The following is a 12,618-nucleotide window of genomic DNA, read 5'->3' as shown; positions in this document are numbered from 1 at the left end:
TCACAAAGCCATGGCTGAACTGTGTCTCCAAGCAACACACAGCGGTGTTTCATTACTAAATGAATCTGTGGTTATTAACGAATCAAATGAGTCATTAAATCAGTGACTCATTCATAAAAAGGCCACTTGCTTTGGCCCCAAACGAATCAGCCATTTGAATGAATCGGTTGAATGATTCAATGAGTGCCTTGCCGCCACCTACTGGTTTAGTTTCATTAGGGGTTCAAGCACGTAGTACTGAATTGTAATTGTAAGGATTTTTATTATTTTTCTTCTGCCGTAACACTGATCATGCAGGCCAAACTTTAAGGGAGAGACTGACAAGGTATGAACCCAATTGGCCAATAGGTGGCGCTACAGCAATCAAAAACACGAAACTGCTCATAACTCCTAGACCGTTTGTCATAGATTTAAGCTCAAGACGAACAATCTGTTATCAAAGTTATCAACATTTCGATTTACGGTCGCTAAGGGCCGCCAAAACGTTCAAAGTAGGCGGAGCCACTTTTACTAAAATGGTTATAACTCTTGAACAGAATGAGATATTTTCACCAAACTTGGTACACCTGTTTATGAGCTCAATCTTTGGTCACAGTAAATAAAATTGCAGTGATTGGGCACTTGGTGATGCTATAACATGAAAAAAACCATGAAAACAGCTATAACTATGCAACCGTTAGTCTGATTGACTTGAAAATTGGTATGCAGTGTCTTGGTCCAAGGTGTCATGATAGTCTATGAGGACATTGGTGCAAAGACTATAGAATAACACAAGACGCGTCACTTGTGTTGTTTTGAATGGGAGAAAGTACAATGCGCAATATGGCGGAATAAGTCCCGCCTTCTAAATAAGAGCCAATCGCAGATTGGTAGAGTCATCAGATTGGTAGCGTCACTGCAGCAGCCGTTAGAAGCTCCGGTTCCTATAGAAACAGTCAGACACGCGCCTCCGAAATGAGACACAAGAGACGCGCATTTAGGACTGCGCATGCGAATTAGCTTGATCCAGCCTGAAAAATACAGTTTTTTGTCATGATTTGAACATTTAGAAACAAAATTTATTTCATTGGTGATTTCAAATATGAAATTTAATTGAAAGCTTGGCAAACAGTTTTGGAGTATTTGATGTTTCCCCATTCAATGAGATAGGAGCTGCACTGAAATGCCCAAGAGGCGTTTCAAAGATGGCCGCCTAGTGAATTGACCTGTCTTAAATGGACTTTGATTGGTGTATCTCAAAAAACATGGCCGCCATCGGCCAATTAATTTTGAGCACCTATTAGACAAGGTTAACGAAGGACGATTGGAACGAAATTTGGTGGGCATGTTTGACTCGGCCACTAGGTGGTGCTAACAAGTTTACGGCTCTGTAATCACGTGGTGCTTCACACATACACACAATATTCATATCATTTGATAGATCTCCTCATTCTGAACAACTTTGCCTCAGGAACTACTGCTGTCAATCAAATCGTTCATTAAATATTCATGATTATGTAAAAAAAACCTAGTCCTAGGTTTTTCACCCGATTGGAACCAAACCAGTGCTATAACAGGGTCATTTAGAAAATGGGCGTGGCAAAATACACTAAAATGCCTATAAATCCTAAACAAAAACTCAGAACTTCAGGAAAATAGGTGAGCACATGCAGCATATGACTCTAAAGAAGCATGCAAACTTTCAAGGAGATCGGACCATAGGTGGCGCTATAACTGTTAAAAAGTGTTAAAAAACATATGTTTCCTATGGTAAACTACCTGTATTGGCTGTAAATGTTTTTTTTCCATCTAAGATTGAGATGGTTACAGGCTTGCTAAATGAAATTGAAATTGCATATGAGGTATTTTTTTAATTGCTGCTATAATATATATTTATAATTTCATTTTTCATTCATATTCATGCCACCTCTGGGCTACATTAAATATACCTGTGTAAATATACCTAAATGCCACTTCAGATGCAGCTTCTGAAAAAAAAATAATGTTATGGCCATATTATAGCCACAAAAGTTTGTGTAATAAATTCTGTTGAGCCAAAATATTTCTTTCTAAAGCTACTTTTTGTAACATGGATTCAAAGCTTTTCTTTTTGCACACCACTTGTTTATAAAACAAGACATTCGGCCAAATATGGTACAATAATAATTTTATCTTGATTATTTTGTTTTCATTATCATTGGAAGCCAAAATCATAATTGAAAATAAAATCTGATTAATCGCTCAGCCCTAGCATGAGTGTTTTGTGTTACCTGAAAGGCATTGAGTGTGATGAACAGATATGCCACAACATCAGACAGGTGTACCAACACTCCACACAGCCAGGTCAGGCCTAAAACTGGTAACAAGATCAACACCGGCCGCGTCGCTGCCCTGCATGTTCACACAGACACAATTTTACATATTACTGAACTGGATAGGCTGCTCAGTTTTACATCAGTATGACTGAAACAATGATGCCTACAGCTCTCTGCTTAACTAGCTGGTTATACAGACACTTCTCATTCATTTCTGCTATTATATATCTATATAACAGGACAAACAAGTGTCTGTGGATATTGGCATGGTATCTCTTCAAGTCCAGGTGGCTGATAGAAACAAATGAGATACTGGTGGACAGGTGCTTCCTCTGTTATGTGCTCAACAAGATAAGAGAAAAAATACAAATGACTGGCTGATCCTTAGTGCACTCTCTCTATTTCTGAACTCTGCTTGTGTTTCAAAGGAAGTTGAAAAATGAAAAGCAATCACCAGGTAAGATCCAGCGTGTGAAGTTTCGAGTCAGAACTGGGCGTCAGCATTTTGGCTCTGCGACGTGCACTGGCCACTGTAACCATAACGACCCGAAAAAGCACCACAGCGTTGACCTGAGAACAGAGAACCAACTAGTACAAGGAAGACCGACTTTAAAGGGCTCTTATTATAATACATTTTATTATTATTATTATTATTATTGTCACTAAGGTGAGCTTGTAATAGTAATGAAGATTCGTGGCAACAACATTCATATTATAAGTTGTCATTTTCTTTTTGTTTCTGTGCCTTTAAGAAAAGCCCCCTTCATATTCATTACATGGGACAGTATCACAAATCACTATCTACCTTATTTTGAAATGCAGAAGTAAGCTACTTTCTTTGAATGTATGAGACTTCAGATTCATTGTAGGTAAATTAAGTGCAACAAATGCTAAAACTATTTGCTCTACAAAGCAGTGTATTTATGATTATGATGATAATATACTAAAATAATATGACAATGAATGCCGATTTGCAATTTCAAGCAGCATAACTAGAAAAATATATATATCTAGTCTTTTATTCGACCGAAAGTCACAAAATGCAAAACAATGCAGGTGATTTTTACTTACCATTTAACTATTGGTCAATTATTTTGACAATTAACTGACGAATAGCCTTTAAAATGACTCAAAATACATATTTAAGAACAATGAAATAATAATAATTGGCTTTAATAAAGTATCAAAAGCAAGTAATGTTATGGTTTTATTGAACAACACTGTTATAATAGAAAATGTAATATACATAATATTATAAACAATCAACTTATGTACATTATGCATAACTAATGCCTGCAGAGGGCGCCAGCGGCCTGTGAGTGTTGTTGTTACACTTTACAGCAGATCAAATCCTTGTTTAATATTGGCCAAACGACATTTAATTCAAATGTTCACTTAATCTTTAATATGATAGAATGATAGAAATGCTACAGCTGCTGTAATTTCTTGAACAAGAACATGTGGACATCAAAACATGAAAATTCAGGGCAAAGGTTTAAACTTTTATTTTGAAATCGCGATGAACAGCCGTTCGTATATTTGGAAACATACTAATGAATTCTCCTGTGTTAGTGTAGGTTTATAAATGATAGCATTATGCTGTTATATTTTAATTTTTAAGTTGTTTTAATACATCGTGCAGCCTTAGAAAACAATCTAATAATGCGGTTGGATTCTCGTATGTGAAATGTGCCACTTCCAGCTAAATTGCGATGAGAATTTTTTCAAATCGAGCACTCAAATTAAATTGAGGAATCGTGACAGCCCTACATGAATAATCTTGTAATCAATGACACTTCAATTACACTTTCTGAAAATGAATTATCGTATGCAGTAAAAGACAATATAATGCAAGCACCGTAAACGGTTCTGCCACAATCTCAACTCAATCATGTTGATATCGCAAGACAGCTTTTCACCTCGATGAGAAATATAATCACGTTTTAATATCGCAAGATCTCATCACACCCCTAGTTATGACCAGTGTTGTCATGTCAGCTGCTTTCCCGTGAAATTGGGCTACTTTATCACTGCTGCCCTCAGGTTGTTTTTCATGGGTTGAAGCGACCCCAAATAACATGCAATTCAGCCCCTGGAATGTGAATTTTGCCAGGGGAACCACACCAAAAACGCAGATATTACCCCCCAAAACGCGACTGGGCTAGTTTTGAGTAGCAATTGGGCTGGTTTGTTGAAAAAACCTGGCAACCCTGGTTATGAACTTCATTAACAAGGTCAAAACGTTTAAAAAATGAAACTTGAACGGATGAGTTGTTCACAAAAAAATCTACAAAATGCATTTTAAAAACAGATGGTGATTTTTCATTTCTTGCTGACTTTACAACTCTCAGCACTGCATTGCATGTGCTCATATGCTCAAAAGCAGGTAAGAGCTTCATTGGGACACTTATTCTGAGACACAAACTCACTCTAAGGAACTGCACACTTGTGACATACTTACGGCCAAAACAAAGAGCACAGGCCCTGCGAAAGCCCAAATAACATTGGACTGAAGGTTCAGCCAGCAGTACTGCTGTGCTTTGTACTGGTCCAAAGTGGCCGCCAAGGTTACAGTGACTATAACAACCGGCAGCCCTAAGAAAGACAAAGCAAATACAGACACAATGCATGAGAGGAAGGTTACTCAAACAGCAGGCCTACATGAATCAAAATAACGGTTCTCACCCCAGCCCAGCACGTAGTACAGCTTCATTCTCCTCTCCTCGCTGATGTTCACCGAGACCACTTTACTCCAGAGCAGCAGCCCCTCCACCAGCATCCAGCAGAACGAAGAGAGGAAGAACAGATGGAGGAGGGCCGTCACCAACCAACAGGCTTCCTGTTCCACATCAACATACATACAAAAAAACACGTCCGTATCAGGTTTGAAACTTTTCCGAACTGTAGTACATCATAAATAAAAACAGACACACTACCATTCAAAAGTTTGGGGTCGGTAAGATTTTTAAAAGAAGTCTCTTCTGCTCACCAAGGCTGCTTTATTTGATCAGAATACATTAAAATTGTGACTTATTATTACAGTTTAAAATATCTGTTTTCTATGTGAATATATAGTAAAATATAATTTATTCCTGTGATCAAAGCTGAATTTTCAGCATCATTACTCCAGTCTTCAGTGTCACATGATCCTTCAGAAATCATTCTAATATGCTGATTTGATGCTCAAGAAACATTTATGATTATTATCAATGTTGAAAACAGTTTAATATTTTTGTGGAAACTGTACATTTTTTTCAGGATTTTTTGATCACCACAAAGTTCAGAAGAACAGCATTTATTTGAAATAGAAATTCTTGCAACACTTTTATAAGTACACAATCATAATACAATCACTTTTGACCAATTTAAAGCATTCTTGCTGAATAAAAGTATTAATTTCTTTAAAGAAATAATAATATAAAATCTTACTGACGCCAGACTTTGGAGTGCATATGTTATTGATCACTAAAGAAACCACCGCTATGTCTTCATTTCACACCTGTTTCCATACTTTATATCAACAAATTTAGATATTTATGAAAACATTTATAAAATCAAGGTCCTTTTTCCATATTTTGCCTGCTGTTAGTTCAGCAAACTCACATGACTTTTATTGTTTATGGTTTTCTTAATATATAATTTCAAAGTGATAACTGAACTCGGCTGCTGCGTTTAATACATTTCATGTGCAAAATATGGTTAATTTTTCAAAACTTTAAAATCTCAACCTTATTTTCTGTCTGACGGTGGCGACAATTCAATATGAATCAGTTTAAAACCATAGTCTCAATTTATTCCTTGTTATTTATTATAATAAAAACTGGACATAAAGGCACAAATTATTTTTGTATCTGATGGTGTTGTTTTATCTATTAAGTGTTAAGTGTTGCGACACATGGTGAGATAGAAATGTGAATGTGTTCATAGTTATAGAAATCAGACCTGGTTTTCCACAGCCCAGTCGCTGAAAATCAGAAGTAACTGGGCTACAGTCAGCGCCACGATCAGGTTTTTGTGAACAGTAATACGATCTGACTTTGGAACGCTAGAGGGAGACAGAGAGTAACAAATAATACAATCCCACTGTACTGCATTAACAGGTCAGATGCTTCATGTGAGAGCAGCACTGTACAGATGTATGGTTATTTTTTGTGTAATCACACCTATAAAAACTCACCCAACAGCCACGAAGAGAATCAGTGTGAAAAGTAGACCACAAAGAGACACACCAGAGCCAATCAAACTGAGGATCTGCAGACCCGTCTCGTGTTCAAAACTTCTCTACAACATACACACACATGCACATAAAAACATTACACATAATTACCACACTGCATATGAGGTATTAACATTTATTATGAAATTAATGAATATCTGATTTTTTTTTTTTATTAAACGTATACTGGTTTCACTATATTTATTTGACTATATATGATTTCAGTTTCATTTTATTGGCTCTTTTAATAATAATAATAATAATAATAATAATAATAAACTTTATTTTATATAGCACCTTTAAAAGCAGCTTCTCAAAGCGCTGTACACAAGATAAACAATACATAATATAAAATGAATGAAGTAATAAAAAACAAAAATCAACAAGCAAACTAGTCTAAAAATATACATCTTAATTTGAGTTTTAAAAATCCCAAAAGTCTGAGCTTAATTGAACTCTTTCTTTTTCTCTGCAAAAACATAAGCCAATTTTTTCACAAGCAAAGTAATTCATTCTTGGTCAGATTCATGTACAGTATCAATGGAAGCTTATTTCCACCACAGAATAAAAGATAAAAGGGTAATTGCTACTTTTTATCTCAAAATTCTGTTTTTGTTTTCTAAGAATTGCGATCTGTGTATCATGCAATTCTGACTTTATAATTTGCAATTGCACGAAAAAAAAGTCGAGTTTATATTTTGCAATTATGATCTTTTTTTGTCAGAACTGTGAGATATGAACTCGCAATTGCAAGAAAAAAGTCTGAATTTGCAAGATAAGTCTCAATTATCCTTTTTACTTTTTTATTCCGTGACAGAATAATTATAAATCATTACATTTATATAGCGCTTTTCTGGATACTCAAAGCACTTTAGGGGAATCCCCTCCTGCGACGGCAGCAATATTGCGCCAGAATGCCCACCACACACCAGTTTATTGATGGAAAGGAGGTAGAGTAATGAAGCCAATCAGTATATGGGGATTATTAGGAGACCATGATGGACAGAGGCCAATGGGCAAATATGGCCAGGATGCCGGGGTTAACATCCCTACTCTTTTCGAAGGATTTTTAATGACCACATAGAGTCAGGACCTTGGTTTAACGTCTCATCCGAAGGATGGTGCTTTTTGACAGCATAGTGTCCCCATTACTATACTGGGGCATTAGGACCCACATAGACCACAGGGTGAGCACCCCCTGCTGACCACACTCTTCCAGCAGCAACCTAGTTTTCCCAGGAGGTCTCCCATCCAGGTACTAACCAGACTCAGCCCTGCTTAGCTTTAGTGGGCAACCAGTCTTGGGCTAGAAATAAGTCTCTAGTCCATTTACCACAGATACTGCCGATGAAACTTCTTTACCTGAACCTCATAGATCTGTAACAACAAGGCAAAGTTCGTTGTGTGGTTACAGTAACACGAAGTTAAATTATTCTGGGTGGAAATAACGGTGCAGCCCTTGGTTGACCAGCCTCCTCCCTCAAACCTGAGGTGTCAAGACAAAAGAACAACATTTCATCAGTTATACAAAACAAGAATTAACCAATATAATAAATGTAAGTAAATGAAAATCACTTACATCAGGTCAAAATCCCAAAATGCACAGACAGGGATCAATTTCATTGAACTGTTCTGAAGAGTGAAAAAGAGAAGCATTGCAGCTGAAGTCAGGCATTACAGTTCTACAACACACTTCATTCAGTCCTGCTAAAGAGAGATTAGTTTCAAACAGCTCACCCAAAATCACTGCCAATAAAACATTTGGGGTCAGTAAGTCCCTTGTTTCCTTACAGGTGGGGATACACAGGACCTGTGTGTTAGGTGTTTGGGAGCAGATTATGCTCTGTCAGCCTTCGAGGGGGCTGAGTGTTCAGGTTCGCGTTCCTCAGGGTTCTGGCAGCACGGAAGCTGGGATCGTAGGGTTCGCAGATGGATCTCTCGGAGGGGTTAGAAATGGATGCCTTTACCCGTGGGATCTAGCACTCTCTCGCTGGGATCGGAAGCCCGCTCTGTGGCTTCTTCCACCCAGGGAGAGAGCCAGGTGCTTCAGTTATCTGGCTATGAGGAGTTAGATGTGCTGAGCACCGAGGAGGAATCACCACCTCTTCCCAGTAGCCCCTCACTGCAGAACAATTGAGATCCAGGGGGCAGAGTCGGGTAGGTTATGTAAAGTGGGAGGAGTTGGATCCAGATCCAGGGGGTGGAGATGGGTAGGTTTAGATCTAGGGGGCGGAGTCGGGTAGGTTAAGGGGTATGTAAAATGGGAGGAGTTGGATCCAGATCCAGGAATTGGAGATGGGTAGGTTTAGATCCAGGGGGCGGAGACGGGTAGGTTTAGGGATGTGTAAAGTGGGAGGAGTTGGATCACCCCCTGGATCTTGTGTTCTGCAGTGAGGACCATCTCCCTCTTCCCCCAGTGTTTGAGGAGCTGGTGGAGGTTATTTCTCGTGCTGTGTCTAAGTTGAATATTGATTATCCAGCCGAAAAACAAGGTGCTTGTCTGAAAAGCAAACTGGAAGAGCGCTTTTTGTCATCAAGCACTACACCTCCACCACGGGGCCTTCCCTTTTTCCTAGATTTACATAACGAGCTATCTAGATCATGGAATAAACCATATTCATCCCATCAGTCCAAGTTTATTCTGATATAAGGGGGTTGAAAGAGTATGGTTATGGGACGATGCCTAGGGTTGAACAGATGCTCGCGAGCTATTGGTCCCCTAGATCAGCATCGTGCCTAAAGGCCTGACACTGCCCACTAAGCCATTAAAGACTACATCAACGCTACAGGCTGACCTGCTGAGGGATTTGGATGATGGCGAGGAGATGAGGCCCGACACGGTTCGAGAGTTGTGTCGGGCCACATATTTGTCTCTCAGGGCCACCAAGGAGACTGCTAGAGCTATTGGGTAGTCTATGGCAGCCCTCGTGGCCACAGAGAGGCCACGGAAAAAGACAGAGCCTTTCTCTTTTCTCCTGTTTTCTCCAGTTCAGAGGACCACTTTTCATAGTGTGGTGTGGGATTCTGTAACGATGCAGGCCATCCTATTGCCTGGAAGGAAAGAAAGGAAACCTTGGTTCCTGTCCCAGGGTGCTGTGTTAGGACCTCATTGTCATCACTTCACGTTCATGACAGATGCTTCTCTCATGGGCTGGGGAGCAGTAATGGAAGGCCGCTCAGCTCAGGGTCTGTGGAGGAGTCATCATCTTTCATGGCACATAAATTGCTTGGAGATGATGGCTGTTTTCATGGCATTGAAACACTTCCTCCCAACCCTAAGAGGCCATCATGTGCTTGATTGCACAGACAACACATCGGTGGTCTCTGACATAAATCACCAAGGGGTTCAGCGTTTGCGTCCACTGTGCAAACTGGCACACCGGATCCTCCTGTGGACCCTAGGGAAACTCTCTCTGAGAGCAGTATACATCCCAGTGTACCAGAATGTAAGAGCAGACATCTTGTCGAGACAGGGGCTGAGGCCTGGGGAATGGAGACTTCACCCAAAGGTGGTGAAGCGTATATGGGAAGTTTATGGCCAAGCGGAAGTGGATCTGTTCGCGTCTCAGGATATGATGCACTGTCCACTTTGGTTCTCCCTAACTCACCCAGCCCCCCATAGGGGTCTATGATGCTATGGTACAGACATGGCCGTGACTGCATCTGTACGCATTTCCCCCGATTGCTTTGCTCCCAGGAGTTCTGGCGAAGGTCCACCAGGACGGAATAAGTCTACTCCTAGTAGCGCTGTACTGGCCGAGCCAAATATGGTTCTCGGACCTAGTGTCCCTCCTTGATGGCTCTACCCTGGAGATTCCAGTCAAGAGGGACGTTCTGTCTCAGGCAGGAGGCACAGTCCTTTCCCCCCACCTGGAGATATGGAACCTGTGGGTTTGGCCTCTAAGGGGGCCCAACTCATAGCCTCAGGTTTCTCAGCTGAGGTTATTGAGACCATACTTCACTCCAGAGCTCCCTCCATGAGGAAACTTTATGCCTTGAAGTGGTGAGTCTTCATTTCTTGGTGAAGAATGCAACAGTGGAATCCAGTTAACTACCCAGTTGACTCAGTGCTAGAATTTCTTCAAAATCATTTTTCTGCAGGGTTTTCCCCTTCCACTTTAAAAGTGTACGTGGCTGCCATTGTGGCTCACCACATTCCTTTGGGTGGTGTATCCTTGAGGAGGGACCCATTAATAACACGTTTCTTTCAGGGCACTTTGAGGCTAAGGCTTGCAGTTCACTCCAGTGTTCCAGCTTGGGATTTCGCTATTGTGCTAGAAGGTCTATCTGTGGCTCCTCTTGAGCCCCTTGAAATGGTTCCCGAAAAGTTTATGACCTTAAAAAATGGTCCTTCTAGCTATTTTTATCTCTAAAAAGAGTAGATCTTCAGGCCTTGTAGTTATCCCCCATGTGCCTTGAGTTCGCACCAGGGATGGTCAAGGCATTCGGGCTATGTCCCCAAGGTGCCGACCAATGTACCGTGACATATTGTTTTGCAGGCCTTCTGCCCTCCTTCTTTCAGAGATCAGGACCAGGAAAAGCTAAATATTTTGTGTCCAGTGAGAGCGCTACTTACATCCACAGAGCTGCACATCAGTTATTTGTTTGTTTTGGGTCATCTAAGAAGGGGTATCCTGTCACCCTTGGCTGTCAGAGCTTTGATTTCAGGTCATCATGATGCAGTGCAAGTTCCCTCAAAAGGGAACCTCTCAGGTTACATCAGTAACCATAGTTCCCTGAGAAGGCTATCACAGCTATCATGTGATATTGAGTGCTATTATGGTACTTTTGCTTTAAAGCCATAGTGATTATACTGTATTTAGCATTCAGCAAAATCTCCTGTTCCAAAAGCATTAAATTCATATAATCATGAAGGGTCTATGATAACAATTTTTTAATGCCATTCCAAACATTTAGGACCCATTATAACAATCTCTGCAATGTCTAGGCAAAGCTAATTTCAGAAATAAGTCTATAGTTTCTGAAAATATGCTAACAAACTAAAAGGGACAGATGTTATTTCCTATACCTGAATCCTGTGCTGGAGTGTGAAGTGTATGGCCATGCTGATCGGCTGTCCATCTGCCAGCACTGTACTGGAAATGACCGATGAGCCCAAGACGGTTCCCAAATACCTGAGATATATAATCACACACCAACATCAGCCATATGACAAAATTAATGTAATTACACTGAAAGAGAAAATAACAAGCAATTGCCTGACCCATATGTAATTCTTGTAATAAGCATTTTTTTTCTACAATTGAAGCAATTTGAGTTTCAAGAATGGACCCTTTTCACATTTCCGGCATTGAAGCAGAAGCCTTCATAGTAGGGTAAACTTCTAAATTCATGAACAGAAACTACAGCAAAAATAATTTTTAACTTCCCATTTGCCCCAACAGCAAAAGAAAAAATCTAAAGAAAAATGATAGTGTTTCTATGACTTTCCAAAATAGGAAAAAAGGTAACACTTTATTTCGATGGTCCACTTTAGTCATTCTACTAACTATAAGTAACTCTGCACCTACATGTCAACTAGCAGTCATTAGAGTATTAGTAGACTGTCTGCTTAATATCTGTGAACACTTTATTTTGATGCTCCCAACAGACCTTCAACCGACTTTAACTTTGCAACTACATGTCAACTTATTCTACTAACCTGAACCCTAACCTAACAGTCTACTAATACTCTAATGAGAGTTAGCTGATATGTAGTTGCAAAGTTACTTATAGTCAGGACAATGTCTGTTGGGAGCATCAAAATAAAGTGTTAGCAGATATTAAGCAGACTGTCTACTAATACAGTCTAATACTTACAGTTCATGGGAAAAAATGTAAAAAAAAAAAATAAAAAAAATACTGAGAGATTGATTACGTTGGCCAGAAGAGACAACCCAGACAGCAACATAGGGTGGCCCAGATCCGTCCCACATCTGGTACATGTGGATTACATGCAGACCAGATGTGGGCTGGATCTGGGCCATACTATGTTGCTGTCTGGGAAAGATGTCAGTGAGAATTGGCCATCACTCCCTCAGCCGCTGAATTAAAGACACTTATGCAACAGCGTTAACTTTTCTGTAATTTAATGGCAAGGTAATAAAA

General features: G+C 39.8%; 1 protein-coding gene across 3 annotated transcripts in view; it reads right to left on the bottom strand.

Annotated features, from left to right (window-relative positions):
* adgrd2 (adhesion G protein-coupled receptor D2) overlaps positions 1 to 12,618 on the bottom strand; it is a 31,063-nt gene that overhangs the window by 6,476 nt on the left and 11,969 nt on the right. For all 3 annotated transcript variants that reach the window (XM_048211051.1, XM_048211052.1, XM_048211053.1), the window contains 9 exons: positions 11,540 to 11,645; positions 8,090 to 8,142; positions 7,873 to 7,996; positions 6,472 to 6,575; positions 6,237 to 6,339; positions 4,980 to 5,133; positions 4,756 to 4,889; positions 2,749 to 2,864; positions 2,250 to 2,370 (listed from right to left, as the gene is read on the bottom strand). In XM_048211051.1, the coding sequence (XP_048067008.1) occupies positions 2,250 to 2,370; positions 2,749 to 2,864; positions 4,756 to 4,889; positions 4,980 to 5,133; positions 6,237 to 6,339; positions 6,472 to 6,575; positions 7,873 to 7,996; positions 8,090 to 8,142; positions 11,540 to 11,645 (1,015 nt within the window). The remainder of the gene's footprint in view (positions 1 to 2,249; positions 2,371 to 2,748; positions 2,865 to 4,755; positions 4,890 to 4,979; positions 5,134 to 6,236; positions 6,340 to 6,471; positions 6,576 to 7,872; positions 7,997 to 8,089; positions 8,143 to 11,539; positions 11,646 to 12,618) is intronic.

Source organism: Megalobrama amblycephala, linkage group LG12, assembly GCF_018812025.1.
Source record: "Megalobrama amblycephala isolate DHTTF-2021 linkage group LG12, ASM1881202v1, whole genome shotgun sequence".
Taxonomy (NCBI): domain Eukaryota; kingdom Metazoa; phylum Chordata; class Actinopteri; order Cypriniformes; family Xenocyprididae; genus Megalobrama; species Megalobrama amblycephala.
Note: the sequence above shows the minus strand (reverse complement) of the source record. Positions and strands in the feature narration are given on the sequence as shown.